Source organism: Scyliorhinus canicula, chromosome 4 (genome assembly GCF_902713615.1).
Source record: "Scyliorhinus canicula chromosome 4, sScyCan1.1, whole genome shotgun sequence".
NCBI lineage: Eukaryota > Metazoa > Chordata > Chondrichthyes > Carcharhiniformes > Scyliorhinidae > Scyliorhinus > Scyliorhinus canicula.
In genome coordinates, this window is record NC_052149.1 from 38,878,473 (window position 1) to 38,892,931 (window position 14,459).

Here is a 14,459-nt window from a genome sequence, read left to right on the forward strand (position 1 = left end):
CCACATTGAACAGAGAGCGCGCGCAACCTGCTTCCCGGGAGCCAATCAGAGCGCCGGCTGAAGTCGAAACCCCGCCCCAAGGGGGGGTATCCTGCCTTTGTGACGTCTGGCGGCGGAGTGTAACGCTATAAAGCGGCGGCAGGGATTCCCTACCCACGTGTCCGCTTGCATTGTCAATCGAGCTCAGTGCAGGCTGTGGAGTGGCTGGGCCGGCCAGTGTTGGGAGTTGTTTCAAATTATACATATTTATAATAGTCGTTCATAAAATGAGTTTGGAAGTTCAGAGAGCGCCGGGCGATGACAGCCCTCACCCTAAAGTTGCCCGGGAGAAGCCTGATTTGTGCCGGATGGTTACCGCTCCCAAGACCGGCAAATGTTACTGTCGAGGACGGCTGCTGGGCAAGGTATATACAGCTTGTGCTCGTGAGCTCTTTTAACGGTAAAGGCGGCTAGGGGCTGAGTTGTTGCAGTGCATGGATTTGTTTTTGTTCAAATTATTCCACCCGGGGGTTTAGAATTTTATTCGATTCGGATTTGTGAGCAGTTTAATTATTCCTCCATCTCGCGCTTGGGAGTACAAATAGTTTCTATTTTCCTTTTTTTAAAGGTTCAATTTATATGACATTGAATCTGCTAAATCGTTCAAAGGAAATAGGCACTGGTCCTATTTGTAAAATGTAATAGTTTGTTAAAACCCGCAGTGTTGGTGTAAAGAACAGGCACCTAGGATGTACGTGTCCAAAAATGACACTATTTCTTAATCTCCCAAGTAAAGTACCTGATATGTTTGCTTGTGATTTAAAACCATAGCTAAGCAGCAGCCCGTCCACCGGTCGTTACATTTTAGGAAGTGGCTCAATTGTTAACAACCAGGTGTGAATGTAGGTCAACGGTGAGGCTTTTACTTAACGATTTAGGCAGGCTGAATAATTAACTGTTGGAACTGGTTAAAGAATTGTCAGCTTCTGGTTTCAATTGTGTGTCTCACGTCTACGGGGGAGTGGGGGTTTTCTCAATGGGGCAAACGTTGGCCCTAAATTCTCGGTCCACCCTCCCAGTTTTACGGACTTTATTTGCACCCTGCAGCTGTTCTCTACTTTGGGGACTAATGCTTATGTTTTTAAGGCACGTCGTCACCTCGTGGGGCGAGGGTTCTGAATCAGTGCGAGGGTTCCGCATGACCTCGCAGATTCTGAATGATGCGCGGGGGGGGGGGGTGGAATTTTTGGGTTGGGAATCCTTTAAACATCCCTTGGGAAAAACACTGGTCATTGTTGGGTTTTTAAAACTTGACGTCCAAAGCCCAATAATAGAGGAAGAGTTGCATCCGCTCTTCCAGCAACTTCATACTGCCACGTGTGCTGAATTCCTGCCACTGGAAGCGGAAACTTCCTTCCATCACTTTTATTGAAGGGAAACTCCAAATATTCTAGCTGAAGTCGTATTCGACTTGTGGCTTTTGCTAAAGGCCAATATAACGGGGCTGATTAGGTGATTTACTTTATCTAATCTGGTAAATTCCTTTCATTGAACCTTAAATTGCATTGAGACCAACAGTAACTTGCATTAAACCGCACCTATAAACGTAATTAACATCTCCAGGCGCTCGGGAGTGTTATCTGCTATCCTTCACTTGAGTTTGCTGTGGACATGATTCGTTTCGAAATAACACTTTCTTCACTATGGATAATCTTGCCCACCCCCTACATTATTTATAAGGGGGTGATGTTTTGCTATATTAATGGAAGCTATAAAATACTTCGGAGCCACGCAAAATAGTGCAGAGGCAGAAGGGAATTTTGTTGGATCTGCTCCCGATGACCAAAGTGTGTTCTCTCTCTCAACTGGCGGCATACCTGAAATGTCAGCCGTCTGACGCACTGAATACTGCCGCTGTTTTCTGTCCAACTTTGCTCTGACCATGGTGAACTTCGAAGTTTGAGGCTGATGGAGTGTTGGTGTAACTCGAATGGACGATATTAAGCCTACCTGCTTGCGGAGGAGGTTACCTCGGTGTCTGAGACTTCCACTTTGGATAAAACAAGAAGTCTTGGACATGATGGCACAGTGCTGCTGGCTTGGTTTCAAGTTGCATGAGCCTAGTATCTGAATGATGACACAATTATGACAATGACACAACAGGAACTTTTGGCAGCAACAGTGTGCGCTTGTTCTGTTGTGCATGCAAGTGTTGAATCTTGGCTTTCCAAGTTGGTCATGAGGAAAGCCAAATAATTTTCTGATACTCATTTGTACATGGTTTAAAATGTCAGATCGAAACCATTGCAAGCATTTGTGTTGCATTTGGCAATCTTCCCTGCCCCAAGGGGTTTCCTGTGCCTGGTTGTCTAGATCAGCCATGTTTTTATGAAGGGTAAATGTTTAGTGCTTTGTGCATGAATTGTAGCAAACTAATATGCACATCACGTGAATGTACATGGAATTTTGGCTAAGGGAAGAGTACAAAACTAGGGAAGATGCAACTGTACAAAGCATTGGGGTACTATTGTACAATTTTGGACCCCCTTATTTGAGGAGGGATGTAGTTGCTTTAAGAGGCAGTTCAGAGGAGGTTCACTTGTAGAGATGATTCCAGAGATGAGCGAGATTGAATAGGGTGGATTGATACTCTAGTTTGAAAGAATGAGGAGATCTAATTGAAGCATACAAGATGATAAAATATATTGACAAAAGTAGACAGTGGATGCTTCCTTGAGACCTAACTGAATTGCCTACTTTGATCCTCCTATTTGGGAAGAACAAAGTACAGCACAGGAACAGGCCCTTTGGCCCTCCAAGCCTGCACCAACCATGCTGCCCATCTAAATTAAAATCTTCTGGAGTCTGTATCCCTCTATTCCCATCCTATTTATGTATTTGTCAAGATGTCCCTTACTGCCGCTATCGTCCCCGCTTCCACCACCTCTGGCAGCAGGTTCCAGGCACCCACTACCCTCTGTTTTTTTTTTTAAAAAAACAACAACTTTGTGTATCTCCTCTAAACCTTGCCCCTTGCACCTTAAACCTATGCCCCCTAATAATTGATCCCTCTACCCTGGGAAAAAGTCTCTGACTATCCACTCTGTCTATGCCCCTCATAATTTTGTAGACCTCTATCAGGTCACCCCTCAACCTCCTTCATTCCAGTGAGAACAAACCGAGTTTATTCAACCTCTCCTCATAGCTAATGCCCTCCATACCAGACAACATCCTAGTAAATCTCTTCTGCACCCTCTCTAAAGCCTCCACATCCTTCAGGTAGTGTGGCAACCAGAATTGAACAAAGATTCATGCACAAAGGAAGGGTGGGCTAGGGGGATGTCTTCCGCATAACCCCAGCTTCTAAAACTATTCTAAGGAATATTCATTAGTATTGAGCCTTTTATATTTTCACAAATGTGTGTCCTATGTGAATGAAGGCTGCCTCTGAATTGATGATATAATCCATCTGTAGGATGAATTAGTTGAGTTTATAAGGGTCCATGTATTAAATGTGCATCAAATAAAACTACCATTATGACCACATAGCTGCATCATTCTGAAGAACCTAATGTTGTTTTCAATCGCAATTCTCTTTATTCAGATAGCACTGGACCATAGCGACCTACCTGTTAGTTCTTCTACTACATGTTCATTGCATATGGGGTGGTTGATTTGAGATGTGGAAAGGTTGGAACTGGATTTGTAATAACTTGAGTTGTTTTTCTTATTAGGGTGGATTTGCAAGATGCTATGAAATGGTTGATCTCTCCAGTAACAGAGTATATGCAGTTAAAGTTATTCCACATTCTCGAGTGTCAAAACCTCACCAGAAAGATAAGGTAAAAATTACTTATCCTACTGTCATAATCCTATTATCCATCTTGACATATTCTTGAATGCATAGTGAGTTCATAAAACTATACCTCTCCTTGAAGAGAATTCCACATCGCTGCTGAAGAAATTTTAGCTCTTCTGTTAAAGGCTGCCAGAATTTGTGGATGTGTAGTGTCACATGATTATGAATCTCCGATGTGTCCTGGCATTGGAGAATGGCCCGGATGTAAGGCCTTGCTTTGAGCTGGTGTCCTGTCTGTGGTACTCTGGAGTCATCTTTGTTTTCCCACTTTTTTTAAACAGATCGAGAAGGAAATTGAACTCCACAAATCCCTGTCTAATAAGCACATAGTGAAATTCTACCATAACTTTGAAGATGACGAAAATATTTATATCTTTCTAGAGCACTGCAGTCACAAGGTGGGTTGAATTTTGTGCTGACAACCTATTGACCGCGTGTTTGCCAGTTCCTCATCAAAACTTGGAATCCCTGAATCCAAACTTTAAAATAGTTGCGCAATTGAATTGTCTACTGTCAGTCTTTTGAATGCCCCAAATTGAATTGTTAATTCACTCGGGAATTTAAAAAAAGGTATTTGAGAACGAAGGACATTAAAAAAATTCTCACAGGATGTGAGCATTGCTGGCAAGGTGAGCATTTGTTGCCCGTCCTTCATTGCCTTTGAACGGAGTTGTCTTGGCCATTTTAGAGGGGCAGTTGAGTTAACTATTGCTGGGGGGTCACATGTAGGTCAGTTTTGATAAGGATGGTAGGTATCATTCCATGAAGGATATAAGTGAACCAGATGTGTTTTTAACCACAATCAATAGTAATTTTGTGGTCGCCATTACTAAAACTAGCCTTCAATTCCATATTTTATTAAATGAATTTAAATTCCGGCAGCTCCAGCTGGTGGTGGGATTTGAATGCATGACCCCAGAGCATTTGCTTAAGCCTCTGGATTACTAGTGCAGTGGCACGCCACTGCTTATTGAAATTTAAGGTTAAACATGAGCACTTATAGGGCCTCCTGATATTTTGTTGTTTTATTTTTTGTGTTTTATATTCAATCTGTGCAACATTCTTAACATTCCTTGTTGTCTTTCAGTCATTAGCACATATATTGAAAGCAAGAAGAACTTTAACTGAGCCAGAAGTCCGGTATTACCTCAGACAGATTATCTTGGGCCTCAAGTACCTCCATGTTCGGGATATCCTTCACCGAGACCTCAAGCTAGGTTTGTATAAATAATCTCCATGTTCTGGAATTGATTTATGGGCCATTTATCTCCAAGTCACAGGCTCAAGTTCTGATGACTTGAGGCTAGTTTTGGTGCTCTGATTTAGGGAAGAGAGAGTTTGCTTTTTAGAAGTGTGCATCTGTGAATATTGGGGTCTAGTATGATGACTACACTGCATAATTTCACTTCGCTTCTGACCAGGTATCACTTTTCCAATTAAGCTCATACAATTAGTTGAGGTGATGGATGTGACCTGATCTGCAGAACTGTATTCTAGTTGGGAATCAATTATTTTCTAGTTGGGAATCAATTATTTTGGAAGTGAATTTCTTTCCCTCTGAACAGGCTCACTTCAAAAATAATCAATCCATTTTGCATCTTCTAATCAACACATTGTGACTCCTGCTGATACAAAATCCCTGAGGATGTATAAATTATCAATTGGGGTCTGGTCCTGGAGGACACTAGATCTGCTAATACTAAGTATGATAATGGAACTTTACAGTGACCACTTGTTCATTCAAACCTTTTTGTTTTGCATCTCATAGGTAATTTCTTTGTTAATGATAACATGGAAGTAAAAGTTGGAGACTTTGGCTTGGCAACTAAGCTTCTACCAGTTGACCAGAGGAAGAGGTGTGTAATTTTTTTGTTTCATGTTACAAAAAGATTGCCCTATTGTGGCATAATACACCCAGTCCAGATTTGGGCTAGGGTTAGAAGTAAGGGTAAAAAATTCTAATTTCAGAAGAAGTATTTTAATTGGCTATATGATTTGGTTCAGGATTTGACTTGGAGAACTGCTTATTAATCTTTCTTAAATTTTTCAGGACTATCTGTGGTACTCCAAACTATCTGGCACCCGAAGTACTAAACAAACAAGGTCATGGTCCTGAGGCTGACATCTGGTCTTTGGGTTGTGTCATGTAAGTTTATTTTTTTATATTGTACAGCAATCTCAAGTTGTGGAAAAGTGGCAAACCACTGCAGATAATTCAGACTATTTTTAACTAAAGATGTTGCTCAATTTTAAACAGGCACAAGGTTTACTTGCATTAACCAAACCACTACTTCCTGTCTTGAATGCTGACATTAAGTATTAGATCTGAAGTGTGTGAATCTTCAGCAAACCAATATCCACTCATCATCAGCTTTACATGTATTTATTTTAAACCCTATTTGATTTCAGTAATGCTTCTCAATAAGAATTTTCTGTAGCACTGCCGTCAGCATCTAAATTCAAGCTGATGACCTGCACTAGTTCAGTGAGCAAGAAACTCTCTCCCATACCACTCCTCCTCTTGTCCCCCAGCCAGAAGGCTTTTTCCTACAGTCAGCTTTGCATGTATTTCTTTATGAGGATAAGGACACTAAATGACATTCTTTTGTAGGTACACAATGTTGTTTGGGCGGCCACCATTTGAGACCTCTGACCTCAAAGACACCTACAGATGTATTCGAGCAGTTGAGTACACCATGCCGTCATCATTTTCAGTAGCTGCAAAAGATCTCGTTGGTAGCATCCTGAAGAAGAATCCAGAAAGCCGACCTACTCTGGATGAAATTATGAACCATGATTTTTTCACAAAAGTAAGCATGATGTTAACATGAGGGGAGAATACCTACTTTGAAAAGTTCCAGCACCAACTCCAGGAAGTGGTGCTGATTCCAAATTTCTCAATGTAAATAGAATTTACAGTGCAGAAGGAGGCCATTCAGCCTGTTGAGTCTGCACTGGCTCTCTGTTACAAAAATTCCAGAACAGGATTTTTGTGTGTGGTGGGGGGGGAGGCAGCGTGCAGGAAAGAGAAGGTTTGCACTGCTGCCTCATAGCACCAAGGACCCATGATGAATCCCAGCACTGGATCACTGTCTGTATGGAGTTTGCACATTCTCTGTGGGTCTTGCCCCCACAATCCAGATGGGCAGGATTGGCCACCCTAAATTGTCCCACTTTAAATAATAAAAAAAACTCTGGCTACCCATGTGGCTAGCTAGAATATTCAGCTCTGCTTTGGTTTTGGAATGTAATGATTTGCATGTCTACTTCGAAGTCACGTCTCTAGTTTCTTTTTTTTTTTTTTGTTCCCCTCCTTGTTCAGGGCTTTATACCTGATGTGCTCCACCCAAGCAGCTGCCTAATGGTTCCTGAACTGAGCAGCCCAACGCCCACTAAAAACCTCTTCAAAAAGTTTACAGAGGCTTTCTTCTTTAGGAAAAAGAGCCCAAAAGGTTAGTATGGGTATCGTCTGGGTAGTTTTAAAGTACCACATATACTTCCAGACCATTAAATAATAGAAGGAAACTACCTGACATTAATTTGCTTAAACTCTTTTTAAATGGTGTCGTCTTTGTATGTTTAGAAGCAAAATTATTTGTCTTTGATCTTGCCCTACCACATGATAAAATGCATGTGACCTAAATTCCAGTTAGAAGTGCTAACCGTCTATATTGCACAAACTTTCGTATGCCGGTAAAGCTGTTCTAATTTACAATAAATTAGATCTGGTTTTTGCAACCTTGAAGGCAGGATTATTCAAATAAGTATTGTCATGGCATTTCTGTTTCCAATGTGGGGATGTTTTGGCACTGGAAAGAGATGGGGAGGGGGGGGGGGGGTAACTTATCACTGTTTCTGATATCTAGTGAATCTTGTGCCCTTCCGCTTGGTTTCAGGTTGCAGAATGCATGTTCCACCCACCAATATCTCTTTGCAATCTGTATTGAATAAGTCTGCTGGCATAGTTCTAAATTTTAATCAAGATTTGTGTCTGGATTGCAGATACTAAAACGATCTGTGTGGAGAAGGATGATATTTCCAAGCTTGCTGCAGACCTTGTGAAGACCTCCATCAACAGACAGACAAGCTATAAAACTGAAAATGTAACTGAGGTAGGAATAAGTGTTTAATTTTCAGTACCATCTTCAGCAGTGCAATCCTATAAAGATCCGAAAACGGAGAAACCTTGATGCACCATATAAGTCTCCCAGTAACTTCCAAGTTAATTGAACCTTCCATTCTTTTCCTCTTATAAAAGCAGACTCTGTTCCTTCAATAGGGTCCAGACTTCTACCTCTGGTTTAGCACACGGCTAAATCACTGGCTTTGAAAGCAGACCAAGGCAGGCCAGCAGCATGGTTCAATTCCCGTCCCAGCCTTCCCGAACAGCCGCCGGAATGTGGCGACTAGGGGCTTTTCACTAACTTCATTGAAGCCTACTTGTGACAATAAGCGATTTTCATTTTTCATTTTCATTTCTTATCTGTTTTCATTCCTGCTTTCTGGTCCTCTCATTTGTAGTGGCTTTTGCATTTGGTAATAGTAAAGCGTATGTTTCTGTTACTAATTCTAATCTCTATTCCCAGCTTCTAAATGTTGCATATTTGTCGGGTAGGAACACTTGGTACATTAAACCTTGTGTTTTCAAATCTAATTTTTGGGAGCCCTTTGGCATCCCGTTTGCATCTGAGCTACAAAGAACAATATGATGTTGGATGTATTTCCTCTGACATGTTGTACATAGTTTTTTAAAAACATGTTGCACAGTTACAACAGCAAATGTAATAAGCTTGTAAGATTATGTTCTTGAGGTCAGAATGACTCATAGAAAATTTATATGCAAAATAAGATGAAGGAAATGCGTTCCTCTTTTATGTTGGAATCATTTGTGGCTTCCTGTATGTTCACTTAACCTACTTAACTGATGTTGATCATCAGTGTTGCAAGCAATTTGTTTCCTGCTCTTGCATAAAGCCCATCTGTATTTCTGCAGGAATTTGATTTGGTAAATTTATTTTCGGGCCTAGATGCCTGTGCCTGACTATAGCAATTTAGTATCCAAATGAGAATCTAGTTTTGGCATAAGAAAATTAATTGATTTTTCCAAATGAGTAATTTTGTCCACTTCAATGAAAACAGGAGCTTCTTGATGTATACTAATTAGATTTGTCTCTTCCTCTAGCGTACATTTCCTACTGGTCAAACTGCAAACTCCTTTCCCAAGGAAACAACAGCAGAGGAAAGATCGCCAAAATCTACCAAACCAGCTGGTGCCAACAGTGAAAGTGAGTTGGTCATGTGTGTGATAAGCAAGTGTAATGTAACTGAACATTTGTGCCTGTTTGGATTCAGATTAAGCATAAATGCTGATTTGGGCCAATGGCCTGTTTCTATGCGAACCCGCTTAATTGTAGTTTTCCTGATTGGCTTTCTTTTCTCTTGCCTATCCACATGGGTGGATGGGAAATTGTTTGTTGTTTGTCTCTTTGGAGAGGGTGGGGTGCCTGCATGCAGAAAAATGAGTCCTATCATTTTGGTTGATGCTGACAAAGCTGGACTTTGTGTCACTGAACTATTGGTACCAGTGTTGAGCATAAAATTAAACTATCCTCCGCTTTGACTATAAACTTTCCAAGATTGTCTTAGCTGGCTGGCTTGATTTAACAGTTCCAGTAAAATGCATTTCTGTGCAGTATTGTTGGGTCCAGTAAGGTCTTGGTTGTCAGCTGTGCACTCAATGGATGAAATAAATAATATCCTGAGTTATTACTGAATGCCAATGTACTTGTTGTTTACAGCTGCTGAAGAGGGGCCCATAGCTCAGCAAATGGCAGATGCTGCTACCCATGTTCTCAAAAGCTGTCTTTCATCTATGCCTTCAGGTAAATGTCCATGTTTAACATTTATTTTTGAAGTTCTAAATAACACTTTCTATGTGCTTGTCAAGTAGAAATAATTTAAAATCCTCATCCTCCCTTTTTTAAATTTAGCACTGGGTTTTCTACTTGTGTATATTTAGCTAGCAGGATGGCCAATAAAACCCTCTTCGAATGGCAAATGAAACCTTCTAAAAATGAGAACATTCTTTTCATGACTTCCCATTGAAGTAGTTTGGATGGTAGGCAGTGAACATTGCACCCTCGGGCTAAACGCTTATCACCAGCCAAGTCCCCTGTGACAAATGGTGATGTACTAAACCTACCTTGTATCTGAAACCTTCTCCCTTAGCCCTGTAACCGAAGACTTGTTAAGTAGACTTATTTAAGTACATTTTTTTTCTCTTGCAGTGAAAAAGAACCCAGTCGGACACAGTCTACATCGGTCTAAACCCTTCTTGTGGGTCACAAAATGGGTGGACTACTCCAATAAATATGGTTTTGGTTACCAGTTGTCTAATCGCAGTATTGGTGTCCTGTTCAACGATGGAACTCACATGAGCCTCTCTGCAAACCGAAGGTGAGTGGTAATATCCTATTCAATTACACCTCTTCAATCCTGATTATCTCTTCTGTTGGAAATCAAAAGGATCTCCCCGAACGGGTGCCAGAATGTGGCGACCAGGGGCTTTTCACTTCATTTGAAGCCTACTTGTGACAATAAGCATTTTTTCCATTTCATTTTTCAAAAGAAGCTAAATCCATTCAACCCATGTGTAGATAACCCTGGCCACAAAATATTAGCTTTTGGACACATTGCTGAGACCAAACTTTTCTCGGATTTTTTTTTTTGTACCAATACTTTTGCTGATTTTCCAAGTTCACTTTATTTCATAGTTCATGTCTTGTTACCTGTACAACTCAATTATTTTAAAGCATGTTTCCCCAAGCACTGAACTTTCTTTTCCCCCTTCATTTCACAGGAATGTGTATTATTACCTCAATAACAACCAGCATTTTTCCTTCTCTGCCTCTGCAATTCCAGAGCAGCTGGTGAAACAGATGACAATTGTCCACTATTTTGCCAACTACATGGAGGAAAATTTGATGGAGGTGAGTTATGTAACATCTTTGACTTTGGTCCAAACAGTTTTTTTTTTTTTTTTTTTGCTAGTGCATGGGCTTTTTGGAGATGATGCCATTAGTTTCAATTGCAGCTACAATAAGGTTGAATTCTCCTTACTCCTTGCTAGGAGGTGCAAAGCCCAGTAGGTGGAAGAGAGTTGACAGGAGGCCCAAAACTCTAATTGCACAGGTTGTTGATATTCTACTCTATCCTCTACTGATGCCTGCTATGACTGAGGAGGCCAGCATGAAATTGATATGCAACCTGCTAATGTGGTACTGAGCCACCCACTCTCTAGGAAAAACAGTGCCAACAACATGGCATGCAGGTTCCAGGACTCACCCAGGCTGCCTCCATTCTGTATGGAAGCCACCAGAAACCCTGGAACACAGAGCCTCAAGAACTCCTAGAACACCACTGCCAGCAGGAGGGTGGATCATCCAGGTTCCTGGCTCCATCTTTTTTGGAGGTCTAGTGGGTCAGTGAGGTTAGGTGCCTTTTCAATGTGGCACCCCATGTGACAGCTGACTAGTTGTGCCTGCCCCACTCTGGAATAGATAACACCCAGTTACATCATTATAATAGATCAGGGCCAGAGTGTCTTCCTGCCGGCCTCTGCAACAGGAAACTCTCACTTGCATTCCCACCCCATCGCAGAACTAAATTCTGCCCCCAAAATGCAAATGAACAGAATGGCAGCAGTGGTTAGCACTGCTGCCTCATTAGTGCCAGGAACCCAGTTCAATTCTGGCTTTGGGTGACTCTGGTTTCCTCTCAGTGCAAAGATAAATAACGTTTTGTCGCAAGTAGGCTTGCATTAACGCTACAATGAAGTTACTGCGAAAAGCCCCGATCGTCACATTCTGGCACCTGTTTGCATACACGAAAGCTAGTACGGGAATTGAACTTGCGCTGCTGGCCTTGTTTTGCATCACAAACCAGCTGTCTAACCCACTTGAGCGAACTGCAGGTTGGGTGGACTGGCCATGATCAATGCATGGGGATAAGGTCTGGGAGTGGACCTAAAGAGTTCTTGGGGTTGGTGCAGACTCTGGGTCAAATCCTTTGCACTCGTGACTCTTAAGAAATTGTCTGGCATTCTGGTACTTGACTAATCGAATCTCAATACAGTAAGCACCTTAATTCTAATGTGCACATTTTAAAGCCTCTATTGTTTCTGCAGGGAGGTGACTTGCCCAGGACATTCCTTGAAGATTGCCACGATCCATCTTTGTTCCTGTTACAGTGGGTTAAAACAGATTATTCCCTATTGATGTTGTTCAACAATGGCACTTTACAGGTAATCTGCTTCTTGCAAATTTGAAATGCATAATCTAGTTTAATTGGCTGTCTGCTACTATTGTCTTGCCCAATTGTACTTGGCCTGGGCCATAATTGTCCACCTAGCACTTGCATCAAGAATGCTTCAACTAGCTTTGGTTAAACACCTGGGGCAGAAGGCCAAAGATCTGGAACTTCAATGACTAAATTGTTTGAGGTACTATGGCATCTTCCAGGATCAATTTTGAAATGCTGAGTGCAGATGATGCTTCGAACATCACCTGTAAAATGTTAACTCCCCAGCTTTAGAATTGGTGCATACACAATCACTTTTATTTGAATGTTGTAATGTACCAAAACCTTCTAACCCTGTCTCTTCTTCTTTATCAGGTTAACTTTTACCATGATCATACAAAACTCATTCTATGCAAAGCTGACCATTCCTACCTGCTTACATACATCAACAAGGATCGTATTGCTTGCACCTATAAACTGAGCACCATAATGGAGCTGGGCTGTTCACAAGAACTCTACCATCGTCTGACATATACATTGAAACTGTTACAGCAGCAGACGGCAGACTCTTAAAACCTCTTTGAAGAGGAATGACATTACTTCTGCTATGGAGTTTTACAGGGTGCAAGATACTGAGCTATTGGAGTGTACTATCTGACTGGCCAGTGCCTGGCAACAATTAGCTGCTGTTATTTGTGGAGGGAGGGGGAGTGGAATCTAAAGTCTTAAATTATTGGTGCTTTATAATCTTCCATCTGTTTAAATGTCACTACTGTAACAAGAAGGATGTGTACACTGAGCTGTTATTGAAGTTATTTTTGTTTGGTTCCCTACTCCTCCCCTCAATACTTTCTGAGGGTTTGTGAATGATTTCGGTGGGCAATGACAAGATGAGGATCGCTTCCTAATTACTACCCTGGAATAAGAACTTTAACGCTGCTACTCCAGTGTAGTTAGTTAAATGATCATCTGATTACTGGCATGGAAAGCAAATCTAATGTGATGGCTCCCACTTGCTGTCACAAGGCAGGCTTGTTGGTTTTTCTATGAGTGTTTGACTATAATGCTTCCTCATGTTGATGGGAAAATGTCAGTCAGTCAATGATAAATTGGAACTGTTTACTAGCTAACTTGGGGGGGGGGGGTCAAACTGCAAGAAAACATTTAACATCAGGATCTGCATATGGCTTATTGCGGATGGGGTACAAGACCAGTTGATAGTCCACTTGCCAGGGTCTTGATGGGCTTGAGGATCAGGATCAATATCCCAATTTGTTTCCTCTTTGGTCCCCATGAACCTGGTTGTTTTCTCAAAGCAAACTCTTCCAGCTTGATGCCAATCGGGGCATTGACTGGAAATAATGCTCAAAGTTAAGTTTTTAAATCAACAACCCTAGTTTGATGCAATTGTAATGGCCAATGGTGGTTTCTGCACTACTGTCTCAAACTTGCAAAACATTGGTAATAGTAGTTTGGTGTCCTTGAGTGACCAAGATCCAAGTGTGGCATTGTGAAACAAGATTGGCAAGCTTGATTTTACAGCAAATGTCAGTCTGTTGGAAAGATAGTGGTATCCCAATTTAGAATTGTGTACAGTCTAATTACTTTTCCAGGGTAGTGGCTATTTCTTTAAATAAATAGCTGATGGTGAAATTGGAGTCCTTTTAAAATTATGCATGTCAGGAGAGTGGCAAAAGGAAAATAAATTGTTTGGACAATTATGGTACAACTGAGATTTTCAGCTCATTTCAACATTTATCTACACCTCTAGTGAGGCCTCAGTATTTAATAAATTTGGTCTTATTTATGTTTACGCAAGTATTAAATGAGCCTATTTATTTTTGTATTATTTATTTCTTTGTTTTTAAGAACAGAATGCAACTAAAATTCTGTAAAAAGGTGTTAAGACTTTTTTTATTGAAATAAAGTTTCCTGCGAGCAAAACTTGTGTCCTGTTCCATGCCAAAGGGTGGAAGAACTGAATTTTCAAAGCATGCACTACACCCAACTTGATGTCTTTTTTTTTAAAAGATGAGATGAAGGCCAGAATTTATTCAGTACATCAGTGGAGTGAGTAGTGCTGTCTAAAACTTCAAAATCCTGAGTACACTTTTGTTCACCTCCCATGAGCAATCGCCCAGTGCTCTAAAAACCATTTTGACATCTGGTCCATCCAGGCTTTTGTGCATTATTCTCCATTTGATTCATTGGTAGACTATCCAAGATGGATACAGCACAGGACATTTTGTTCCTTCTGTACAAAATCTCCCAATTAATCCCACACCTGTAACTTCCTCTATTTGCCTTTTTAAGCTACTGCCTC

General features: G+C 41.1%; 2 protein-coding genes across 2 annotated transcripts in view; one reads left to right on the forward strand and one right to left on the reverse strand.

The window, feature by feature from the left end:
* The window catches only part of best4 (bestrophin 4), a 189,607-nt gene extending 187,528 nt beyond the window's left edge, over positions 1-2,079 (reverse strand). Inside the window, exon 1 of the mRNA XM_038794073.1 lies at positions 1,857-2,079. Within this exon, the coding sequence (XP_038650001.1) occupies positions 1,857-2,058 (202 nt within the window). The 5' untranslated portion in view covers positions 2,059-2,079. The remainder of the gene's footprint in view (positions 1-1,856) is intronic.
* On the forward strand, positions 154-14,080 carry LOC119964505 (serine/threonine-protein kinase PLK2-like). The gene is made up of 15 exons (XM_038794072.1): positions 154-404; positions 3,714-3,821; positions 4,120-4,236; positions 4,926-5,055; positions 5,607-5,694; positions 5,889-5,984; positions 6,450-6,648; positions 7,161-7,290; positions 7,841-7,950; positions 9,021-9,123; positions 9,637-9,720; positions 10,126-10,294; positions 10,698-10,827; positions 12,024-12,140; positions 12,512-14,080. The coding sequence occupies exons 1-15, from the start codon at positions 267-269 to the stop codon at positions 12,707-12,709; spliced, it is 1,917 nt and encodes a 638-aa protein (XP_038650000.1). The 5' UTR covers positions 154-266; the 3' UTR covers positions 12,710-14,080.
* Positions 14,081-14,459: the final 379 nt, after the last annotated feature.